The sequence below is a fragment of the Rattus norvegicus genome, chromosome 19, assembly GCF_021556685.1.
Source record: "Rattus norvegicus strain SHRSP/BbbUtx chromosome 19, alternate assembly SHRSP_T2T, whole genome shotgun sequence".
In the NCBI taxonomy this organism is placed as follows: domain Eukaryota; kingdom Metazoa; phylum Chordata; class Mammalia; order Rodentia; family Muridae; genus Rattus; species Rattus norvegicus.
In genome coordinates, this window is record NC_141552.1 from 29797924 (window position 1) to 29810000 (window position 12077).

The 12077-nt window shown below is 49.9% G+C and overlaps 1 protein-coding gene across 1 annotated transcript in view; it reads right to left on the bottom strand.

Moving 5' to 3' along the window:
- Positions 1-9098: 9098 nt before the first annotated feature.
- Fto (FTO, alpha-ketoglutarate dependent dioxygenase) overlaps positions 9099-12077 on the bottom strand; it is a 407615-nt gene continuing 404636 nt past the window's right edge. The window contains exon 9 of the mRNA XM_087594054.1: positions 9099-10294. Coding sequence (XP_087450180.1) covers positions 10279-10294 — 16 coding nt within the window. The 3' untranslated portion in view covers positions 9099-10278. The remainder of the gene's footprint in view (positions 10295-12077) is intronic.

Sequence of the window (12077 nt, forward strand, 5' to 3'; positions counted from 1 at the left end):
CAGGCTGTTTAACCAGCTTGGGCCTCTGTTTTCTCATTTCCAGAATGGTGGAAACAATATTTAAGAGGCTAACTTTGACATTTATGAAAGATGGCCTACTATAGCGTTGGATGAAAAGGCAAGCACACAGTAGGCTTCTGTTACTTTTCCCCACTACCAGCTATCATGTCACTGTCCCGTGTTTACCTCTAGATATCTGATCTCTTTGCCTTACAGCATTCAACTCCTCCTGGGCGAGTCCAGATACTTAATCATGTGTTCCTCGATTATCATCTGAGGAGCCAGGCCATGTGTTGGGAACTAGGGACAGGGGTGTATCTGTCCCAAGTGTGCTTTCTGCCCCTGTGGGGATGCCAGTCCTCTGGGAGATGTATCTGGAAAACAAAAGAATGGGTCCAGTGGGGGCGTATGGGGGATGCTCCTTACCTGCCATTTACAAACCCAGGGTGTCATTCCACAGTGACCACCCAGTACTATCTGGGGTCGTTACCTTCCTCAGAGAAATTGGATTTTTGTTTGTTTTGGTTTTGTTTTGTTTTTCTGTTTTCTCCTTTATGGAGCTGGAGATCAAACCAAGCGCCCGGAGCATGCCACCGGAGGAGGAGACAGACAGGTGCATGTGTACAAACACACAGGACATGTGTCACGAGGGAAGCACGCAGAGTAAAGACAGAAGAAAGTGTGGCAAGCAGGGAGGGAGCGCACTGAGCCGGGCCACCACAGGTGGACTTAGAGGGGTGGCGGCTACACCAGGGGGAAAGAGAGGAAGGTGTTTCAGGCAAGCAGACCAAGTGAGAGAGGCTGAAGGGGCCTCTCAGAGCTCGCTGAGTTCTCCCATTCAGGGACTCTCTGCCCAGAAAAAAAAAAAAAAAAAGAAGAAGAAGAAGAAAGAGAAAGAAAAGAAAAAAGAAAAAAGGAGACAAATAAACAAAAAACCTCTTTCCGTCCCCTCTAAAGAAAGACAGCAGATTGCTCAAAAAGTTCAGTGTGGGTTTGTTGGCCCAGCTACAGGGAAGTTTAGGGCATTTGGGGTAACAACACTTGCACTTGCTTGCTTTCCAAGTGTAGCATTTAAAAACAGCTGTCTTGAGGGAGTTTGATCCGACCTGCATTTACTCCAAAACAGGAGTGTTATGTTTTATAAAAAAAAAAAAAAAAAAAAAAAAAAAAAAGAGGCAGGATATGTTTGGTAGAGGCGGGATAGGTGAAGGCGTGATATGGTGAGGTAGAAGGGGGTGACTCTGTGTGCCATGCTGAGGCATACCTTCCCCTGAGGTACCAGCCATACAATGAGGATAGTGCAGAATAAAGTTTATTTAGGGCATGGGGAGCTGAGGGCGTAGAGAAAAGGAGAGAGAGGGGAAGGAAGGGAGAGAGGAAGATGGAGAGGAGGAGGGAGGGAGAGAAGGAGAGAGAGAGGGAGAGAAAGAAAGAGAGAGAGAGAGAGAGAGAGAGAGAGAGAGAGAGAACAGACAAGCTGGTCAGGAATACATGGAAATGGCAGGGGGGATGGGGAAAGAAGAAACAGAGAGGGGAAGAGAGGAAGAGAGTGAGGAGGGGGCAAGCATCCTCTTTTATACTGAGTCAGGCATACCTGGCTGTTGCCAGGCAACTGTGGGGTGGAGCCTAGAAGAAATGCTAACGAGGAGGCCACAGAACAATTCTCTCAGCCCAGCTGAGTACCAGATCACCTGAGATACATTTTAAACCATCCAGTTGCCACCCTTTAGAATAGCAGAAACTAAGTCACCTGCCGTGATCGCCTTCCCTCTGGTGCTTCCGGTGCAGCCAAGAGTCTCTGTCGGGGGTGGGAGGGACCCACCTTCACCTGCTTGGGTGCTGATGCAGGAGACATCATCAGTGTGGGTCACATCCCGCAAAGGTCTGAGGAGAAGCCGGCTGCAGTCCAGAGCTGTGCTGTGTCCTTCCTGTTGCATCCTGGACTAAGAGAGCAGCGGAGCCCCCTGACTAACCTGCTGCCAACAGGGAAACTAGGGCCACGCCCCTGGGCTTCCACAGGGGACGAGGAACGGTAGCTAATTTCCTGGCCTGAAAAGGAGCAAGGACAATATGGCCGGAGCACGAAACAGGGGAACACCTGTTCCAGGGCTGATGTCGATGCATCCGAAATCAGAAGCGAGTTGCCTGGGGCACCTTGGCGTGGCATACAGAATTGGGTCCCCACAGCCTTGGCCTACTGCCTGCCACAGAGGATTCGGAGAAAATGAAAATTAATGGGGTGGGGAAGGACTCAGCAGCCAGTCCCACTCTTATTAATAACTACCCTCCATCACAGAGAGACCGAGGCAGTATCCACTGAAGGCCAGTGTCACCTTGGGGAAGGACGTGGGGGACTTTGAAGGGTCCCTGTGAGAGCCTTCCCGCTCCAAGGCTAGACATAGTCTCAGACAAAAGACTGCTGCCGTTGAGCTTTAGTGAGGGCCTTTGGTTTATAAGACAATCTCACTATTAGATTCCGGGCTGGTCTTGAACTCATGGTCTTCCGTTCGAGGCTACACATTGCTAGAGCAACAGGCATTCATCCTTAGAGACCAGCTCTTTGGGCTGAACAGAAGTGTTCACAGGGACTCCTGGAGAGTATGGAGCAGCCAGTTTTGCCCTCCATGCCTTGTTTTTGTTCAGTTTCACCATCTGCTTCCTCCTCACCAGGCCCAAAGTGGCCAAAAGAGTCGAGCCACATTGGGGTTGAAGCTGCAGCAAGCCAGTGGGCAACCAGCAGCTCCCGCCCTTAAAACTGCCTCAAAGGCCTGGATCCCCATCAGATGTCACCTCTCCACAGCCACCTGCCACCACCCTGCCTGACTCCCGAAAGGCAGAGAAGAAGTCCTATATAAGTAAACACCTCTCCAAGAGGCTCTTGGCTTCCTTGGCCCTTCTTCCTTGCTTTGAGCCAGCACAGCCTCCTCTGCCCCTGCGTTGCTGGGTGATGGTGGGCCAGGCAAATAGAGTCTGAAGCAGCGGGTCTGGATACGCACAACTGAGGTGCTCAGAACTGCAGACAGCTCAGCACAGGCTGCCATGGAAACCCTGAAACTCGGGCCATCTATCTCAGAAGGCACCAGCAGGATGCCAGCCCTGCCTGAGGTTGGCAGGGAGGGAGAGATTTCAGGTGTTTCCTGGGCACCTCCCATACAGCAGGAAGAGCAACAGTTCCTATAGGAGACCACTTATTCTGCACACCAAGTCAACACTGAGCATAGCTTTGCAGCTAAGCCTTGGATTCCAGAGCTGGTGACTGGGTTAAAGATCACAACTCCGTCACTTACTGTGTGACTTTACCTGTCTGGGATTATGGCTTTTTCTGTCACCCACTGTCATCATCTCTACCATGGGGCCCCTTCCGGGTAGACACGCTGGGGTACAGACAGTCTAACACTTGCCTATAGGAACGGCAGCCTCGCACTCTGACCCAGGACTAATCTGACATCAACTTCATCAGCTTTCAATTGAAGCTGAAGGTTGAATTGTCCCATGAGACCTGAGGTGCTCCCCATCCCTTGTCAGGCCCTCCTGTGGGTTCTTTTGCTCAGGAGCCACACATATCTGGGTACCAGAGAACTTATAGAAGCCTGTGGCCATCTGGGAAGGTCAGCAGAGTCTGCGTGCTGCATGGAAGTTCTCACGCAGGAACTGGTATAAAGCTTCCTCTGCTCTGTGCCTGACCAGGGGCCGCTGTGTTAGCTGCTGGCAGGGGAGGCCAAGTTTAGGGGATCAGGCGGGGAGAGGGGAGGAGCACGTCTGTGATGCAGCCCCTGTTCCTCATTAGTAACCCTCATCTGCCCCTAGAGAGCAGATTCAGGGTCTTCTTGTCCTCCATGGGTAGAAATGGCCAGGGATGTGCTCTGACACCCACATCAACGAACGCTTTGATGGTAAGACGGGCACAGCCTATCCATCCCCCATCCCTTTCTTAGTTCTTATAGAAGTAGCTACTGGTGGGTATAGGTGGCTTGACTGGACTCACCCTAAGCAGTCGTGTGACCTTGCTCTTCCAAACAGGGTGTCACATCTACCGACTCAAGGAAAGGTGCCTATCCAGACACAGGCAGAATAGAACAAAAAAGATGTGATCCTACAACTGCACGAGCAGAAGAGAGGCAACTCTCGACAAGGAAGTTGAAATTCTGAATCAGGAGATGAGCCTGGAGCAACCGGCTGCCATCCTGATACCACAAGAATGGAGCCGAGGAAGCCAGGAAGGCTGCAAGACTAAGTCCCAGTGGCACTGATCTTTTTTATCAGTTCCTTGATGCAACTGTGCCTAAGGCCAGGATTCCAGCACAATTTTGTTATCTCAGGCCAAGCCTGACCTTCCTTGCTAGTTTAACCGGAGTTTGCTCACTTGCAGTGTGGTTGAAGAGAAGAAGGAAGAGTTTGAAGGTCGTAAATTCTGAAATGGGGTTGGAGGAGCCCAGGAGCCCTGGCTGGCCCACATGCTGCAGACGAGAGCCTTCACCCTATATATTATGGGCCATTCGAGTGTTAGCCCGAGCAACAAGAGCATTCTCCCAACAGGTGGGGACAGATGTGATGTTCGGGCCACAAAGAGCGAGCTCAGCTCCAGCATGGAGATACCGCCTTCCTCCTAGCCCAGAAATCTGTGCCTCCAAGAAAGCCTTCACTTAAAAGGACCATGGCGTTGACTTGTGTACGCCAGCCACAGCTATTTCAAGCTAGCTTGACTGATGTCACTGCTGTGTGGCAGCCAAAGCTGGCTGGTTGGAAACATTTGGTCTTAACCAGCCAAATCAGGGGTCCTTTGGAAATCAGAACCGAGACAGGGGTGTCCTAGAGCACTGGATGCCATGGGTGCCATGGAGGATCTAGATGCCTTCACACACACAAGAATAAGGATTCCATAGCTGAGAGGGAGTTTGTGCTGAGGATCTGGGGGAACACCTCCTCCATAGCTCACTCCTCTTGTCTCCCAGGACTTCAGGGAGGAGGAGACATAGCAAGTCCCCTGATTGTGGTTGTTCCCCTTCCCTTGTTATAAATCAGGGGCAGCCTCTGCAGAAGGCCCCTCCCTCCCATAACTGGATCAGATGAGCTGTGGGAGTAGAGGCCAAGCGAGGCAGGGCTTAGACAGCATCAACAAACACAGTGAGGAGGGAGAGTGGCAATGTCAGAGGTAGAGCTCGGCCTTGAGTCAGAGGCAGATGAGGGTTATTACCGAGGCCACAGTAAGTAGGCCTCTTAGATGAGCTGCTCTAGGGTCAGGGAGTCAGGCAGACAGGTGATACTCATAAGGCTTCTTCACTCTCGCCCAAGGTAGCTGAGGAGAGACAGATGATGCTGAGACCTGAACTGTCTGCCCTGAGTGGAGAGAGCTGGTCTGTGTGAGTTCTTCTTTCCTCTGTTCAACACCTGAGGAAAACGGATTGACTCTCAGAAATTTTCTGGAGACGAGTCACAGACGCCACGGCTGACTGGTGAAGGTTCAAAGGAAATGTGAGGAAAATCAGGGCAGCTCTCAGAATCTGAGGAGCCACCCAGGCAAGAAAGGGGAGAAAAGGAAGGCGCATCTATGCGGGAGCCACGACTAGGGTAGGAAGGAAGAGAGCTGCGTCCATCTTTCATCACGAGGGAATGAATCTTATTGGCTGAGCTCTGCTCATATGCCCACATGCTGGACAGAGATTCAGACAATAGGAGAACCATGTTGGCTAAGGTCAAATCCCTCTCAGGTCCTGGGAGAGCACTTCATTGGCAGTCCTACTTAGGGATTGGCATGGACAAGTCATTCAGAGAACAAAAACCTCATAAAACACCAGAAATGGAGGAAAGGACAGCACACAGGAAGGACCCACTATGAGAAAGACAACTATACCAAAAAAATCCTGATTTTTGCAGTATCTACTTGCAGCCAGCCAAGTGATTACCCAGTGTTCCTCCGAGTCTTGATTCAAGCAGGAAGAGGAGGTTAGGAGCCCTGATGCTGGACCATGTTTGTGAAACCCTTGCCTGGCCAGTGAGCTGGGCATGTTACGCCCATGAGCTAAAATTAGCCTTGTAACAACCACACAAGAGAGGGACCTTGTAGGTGAGGCCATCTATGATCAACAAAGGGGCTTGGAGCACATGGCTCTTAGAGCCAATATTTACAAATTCATATAGTACTCACAAAACCTGGCCAACAGATAAATCGCTGAGCCTCAAAGAGTGTCAGGAGACAGAGGAGGGGAAAGTCAGGAAGATGGCGCTGAAGACAAGGAGCAAGAGCACTGTAATTTGGAGAGGAAATGTCCCCTGAAGGTCATATGCTGAAGAATTGGTCCCCAGAACCACGCTTGAGAGTGGAACATTGGGGCAGAGACTGGCTCATGAGGGCTCAAACCTAACTAGTGGGTTAATGTATGGGTAGGCTCATCACGTAGTGGTATCGTGGAGAAAGAGTGGAACCATGGAGTCAGGACCTGGCAGGAAGAGTTAGCCACAGGAAATATGCTTGAAGGGAGCTTCTTATCCAGGTTCTTCCTTCCCCTGTCTCTACTTCCCAGCCACCAAGAGGTGAGCTCTCTTCTCTGACACACGTTCTTGCCAGCAGAATTTCTGCCTCAACCCAGGCTCTTTGCTGTGGAGCTAGCTAGGCATTGTGGGATGCCCTGGTTGACATGTTCTGTAAACTTAACCCAAGGCAGGGACATCAATTGAGAAAATGGCTCCATTGGATTGCCTGTAGGCAAATCTATGGATATATTCTTGATGAATGATTGACATGGGAGGGCTGTCCTAGGGTTTCTAGTTCTGTGAAGAGACACCATGACCATGCCAACTCTTATCAAGGAAGACATTTCGTTGTAGCTGGCTTATACTTTCAGAGGTTTAGTCTGTTATTGTCATGGTGGGAAGCATGATGGTGTGCAGGCAGACACGGTGCCGGAGAGGTAGCTGAGAGTTTTATATCTTGATCCATAGGCAGCTGAAAGAGAGTGTCACACTAGGCCTGGCTTACGCATCTGAGACCTCAAAACCTGCCCCCAGGGACACATTTTCTCCAACAACACCACACCTACTCAAGCAAGGCCGTACCTCTCAGTAGTGCCAATCTCTATGAGCCTATGGGGCTATTTTCATTCAAACCACCATAAGATCCCAGGGCTCACTGTGGACAGTGGCACCCTGAGCAGATGGTCTTGGGTTGCATAAAAAAACAACAACAAACAAACAAACAAACAAAAAACAGTATGAGCAAGCCATGAGGAGGAAGCCAGAAAGCAGCAGGCCTCCTTGACTTCTGCCTCAATTCCTGCCTTGAGTGTCTGTCCTGACTTCCTTCAGTGATAGAGTGTGCCCTAAGGCTTGCTAATGTGAAATAATCTCTTCCCCTGGTTGTTTTTGGTCCTGGTGTTTATCTTGGCCATAGCAGCCAACTTCAGACTCTTCTGAGACTTCTGAAACCAAGAGCTATTTCTTCTCCTTCACGTTGATTTGCTAAAGTATTTTGTCACGGTAGTGAGGGGTGAGTAATATGAAGTGGAGGAAAATCAGGAAGGCGCCTGGGACAGAGCACAAGGGACCACTTGGGAAAACAAGAGATGCAACATGGAGTGTATATAGCCTGAGCCACACCCTGCCTTCTCTGCTAGCATCCCTTCCCTCCTCAGGCTTGGACTCAGTCTCTACTTCCTGTCACCGTAAGACGGCAGATGCAGCGTCATACAGGGGTTAGTTAATCCACAGAGATCAGTGTTGTTGGAAATCCCTGTATCCCAAGGAGCTACAGCCAGGGTGCTTGGAGCAGGAAGGGGATGGTGGGTTCACAACTATCTAAGTCTCTGATAAGACAATATAATAGAATTGTCTGGCCGCCTTGGCTCTCCACTAGATCTCTCAAAAATCACCAGAAGGATTGGGGAAGTGGTTTCATGGGTAAAGTGCTTGCTGAACAAACATGGAGGGCCTTCATGCTCCCTGGAACCCCTGTGAGAGACGGGTACAGTGGTTATGGCCCTAACTCTAGACTGGGAGGTGGAGGAGAAACAGGTAGACAGGATAGGGGAGGTTTGCTGGCCAGCCAGCCTAGCTGAACCGTCAACCTTTAGGCTCAGTGAGAGACACTGTCATAAAAATTAGGCTAGAGAGTGATAAAGAGACCTCTCATCAAAGCCTGCACTACACACATAAACACATCTGCACACACATACACATGCATACACACGTGCCTATGCACAACACACACACACAGGCACACGCACGCATGCCTGTGCACATGCACACATACATGACTACACACACATGCCCCCCACACACACACGCATTCACAGTAGACTACCAAAGTGATTGAGTACCTACTAAGTGCCAGGTATAGGCATTCTTCCTGCTTCATCTCTAACTTCAGGGTAATCCAGAGCTCTGCTCGTCACATATGGGGGTGTGTGTGTGTGCGCGTGCACACTCATAGGGGCAGACCAGGGACACCCACTTTAAGGCTCTTCTTCCCAGCAGGCACTTGCATCAGGACAGACAGTGCTGGGTGGCCTATCCTCTGCCCTGACTGCTGGGATCGTGGTCCCTGACACCTGCAAAGCCACCCTCGCTAAGTTGCAGCCTTACTTAACCAAAGTTTGTAAAGGGCGCCCTGGGAGAAGAAACAGACTCATCCAGACAGAGCTCTGCTAAAATCCCAATAAGCCTATTGTGAGCTGGAGATTGAAGTGCGATTTTGGCATCTCTCCTCTGGTGTGGAAAGAGATTACAGAGTCATATTTCAAAAAGGCCCCACTGACACAGTATAATCTCGGGTTTTAACTCCCCCTGACCTTGAGAGAGCAGCAGTAATGCCAAGGGGCCGAGGCAGCTGGGAACACAGACTTCGCTGATCACCAAGAAGCCTGGCGACCAGTAGATTCTCATCAGCCCCCATCTGAGGTCGCATGGAGATGTTGCTGAAGACGTCGTGACCTCGTTTCCCTAAGACCCAGAGTCAGCCAGCCACAGTCCTGCTGCCCAGCCTGGCTTTGACCTTCTCGCCAGCCCCTGCCTGCTTTCGAGCCCCAAAGGACCCAGCAGGACCTCCTCTCCTCTGCACTCCATCCCTGTCTCTTTCCCAGTGACAATAATGAAGCTGAAATGTTGCCAGAAAAGCCATCGATCTGTTTATCTATCGCTCGCTAATCAAAAGTTTCCTGCCTCCTGTTAGAACACCAATGATTTCCTTTGCGGAATCAAACAGGTCTGTTCCCAGACACAGCCTGTCAGCAGAGACACTTTAATTACCGTCTTTGATGCTCCTTCCCTGAATACCAATCTTTCCAGAGCTACATGATGAACATACATTAGGGGAAGAATTAAATCAAAAAAGCAGGGACTGACTAATTGCGGAACGCCTCTGGTGGACTCAGGCTCTCCTGTCACGGACTTGATGCTCCCTGGGTCCCAGCATTCCAGAGGAGCAGCCCCGGGAATGCCAGGCAGTAAGTGGGAATTCACTCAGCACTGTTCTCTGCACGTCTTCTAACACAGCATACAATATTATACACAAAACAAACAGGATGGCTCTTAGGGCTGCAGATCCAAAGTCTGGTCCCAACCTTTATCCCACTCCTAGCCAGTTAATTAAGAAAAGCCTCGACTTCCTGCATGTAAAATGGGGATGCTAAGTAGTCACATAAAGGTTATTGTGAGACATCAGCAAACTGTTATTATTGAATAATAAGAATGGCACGGCACTTAAAAACACGTAGGGGGGCTGAACACTGGTGGCTCACTCCTTTAACCCCAGCACTCAGGGGGCAGAGGCAGGCAGATCTCTGAGCCTGAGGCCAATCTGGTCTACAGAGCAGGGAGTTCTAAGGCATGACTACACAGAGAAACCCTGTCTCAAGAAATAAAAGGAAATGAAAATGAACTAAAGTAGGTGTTATAAGGCATAATACCACATTTCATTATAAAATATGCTAAGCACATAATTGTTAGAGTTTTGAAGTTCATATAGAATACAGTGAGGAGACGGGATGCTATCTATAGGATGTGGGCATGGATTTCCAAGCCAGGCACAGGGGATGACTCAGAGTCCTGGCTGGAACACTGTATTTCTCCCAATGGACTTAGGAAGAAAAAAAGGAGAGAAATTGGGTGACTGCACACCGGCTCAGCTCTCTCTCATCTTCTTGGTGTTCTTTGCTGGGCTTCAAACTCTCGGGCTGTGTGAGGAAGTCTGGGAGCCTTCCGCCTCCGTTCACCAGTGTTCAACCAGTGCTGTGGGTCTGTCTTTCCTCAGACGGTCATGCCGAAAGGATGAACACAAAGCAGCTTTTAGATTCTCTCCTTCCTAAGAAAAGTGATAAAAAAAAAACATTTCTGAAAATAAGATAACTAAATCAACATCAGGACCAGTGAGCCTCCTCCTCTTCCACCATCGGCCGCTCTCTTGTTCCCATGCGCGCAGTTTGGCTGGAATCCCCCTCATCCCTTACACAAGCTAAGAAATCTGGTTTGCTCTTCTTCCCCAGAACCGCGCCCACAAGAAGAAAACTCTAGGCTAATATATCATCTCTCCCCATCTCCGAGTTCCTGGCTACCAGTCCAAGCCCCTATCTCATACATCACACCCTGCACCTCCAAAACCCATAAAATTCTCTTGCTTGGCACGTGACTTCCCTCTCCTCCACCTCTGAGATCAGTGAACTTGCCCGAGAGTTGCCTCTCAGCAAACCTGCCTTTATAGTTCTGATTTGGCTTCAGTGACTTCATTTCATCGGTGGAGAAACTTATCTCACACCACACACTCATATAGAGAAATATTGTTAGCTCGCTGATGCACACGCATGCACACATGGAGACATACAGATACATGCACATCTGGTTGGTGTGCGTGCGCACGCACACACAGCTCTCCTGCTCGTTTCTCATGTTTCCACATGGGTGGAAGCAGGGGGTTTCCTCTATTTCTCAGCTATGGATGCTGTGCGGGGCTCCAGCTGAAGGACCAGCTGGAAGCAATTGTCCCCAAATTACTAGGTCACCTTTACACTCTCTGCATTGAGAAGCACTGCACTGACTGAGGTTAAACATACCCAGATTCACAGAATGCCTGGGTTAGTCCCGACAGTGGGCCATCTGAAGGCCCTGTAGACAGACTCCTCCTGTGTAGTGAGAACGTTAGTGTCTTTAAAAGCATAGAAATGTTATAGGAATGTGTTTTTGTCTTAGTCCCTGGTGTGGGGTATGGGGCTGCTTTAGATTGTCCATGGCGGCTGACTATGATTTGTCTTGTGCCTTGGCACAGGCGTGATTTTGCCAGCTGCAGATAGTTTTGAAAATGTATGACATTTGGAATCTAGGGACTCTTGAGAGGGACATGGCCACTGCTGCTCCTTCTGCTGCTGCTGGTTGCTGGTTGCTGGTTGCTGACTGCTGGATGCTGACTGCTGACTGCTGACTGCTGACTGCTGACTGATGGATGCTGGATGCTGGCTGATGGATGTTGGATGCTGGCTGATGGATGCTGGATGCTGGCTGATGGATGTTGGATGCTGTGCTGCATGCTGGTTGCTGGTTGCCGACTGCTGGTTGCTGACTGCTGGATGCTGACTGCTTGGATGCTGACTGCTGGCTGATGGATGCTGAATGCTGGATGCTGGATGCTAGATGCTGGAATCTGGATGCTGCATACTGTGTGCTGCATGCTGGATGCTGGTTGCTGGTTGCAGATAGGATGAAAATCAAAATTGTCCCAAGGAACTTGAAATTCCTAATCAACAGAAAGTAGTCAAACAATACCAATGCCCCCCTTTTCCCTCTAACCTTCTTTCTATCCTACCTAGTATTGGGGAGTTGGAAGTGATAAGGGTGGAAATAGCAGCTCATAAGGTAGCCAAAAGTCAAGTTACACTCTTTTTTTTTTTTTGGTTCTTTTTTTCGGAGCTGGGGACCAAACCCAGGGCCTTGCGCTTCCTAGGCAAGCGCTCTACCACTGAGCTAAATCCCCAGCCCCTCAAGTTACACTCTTACACATGGCTTCTGCCCTTCCCTCATGCCAGCTCTCCTAACCACATCAGCTGCCACTCTGCGTCAGAGAGCCCTCTCCTATGGATAACCTTTGCTTTCCCATC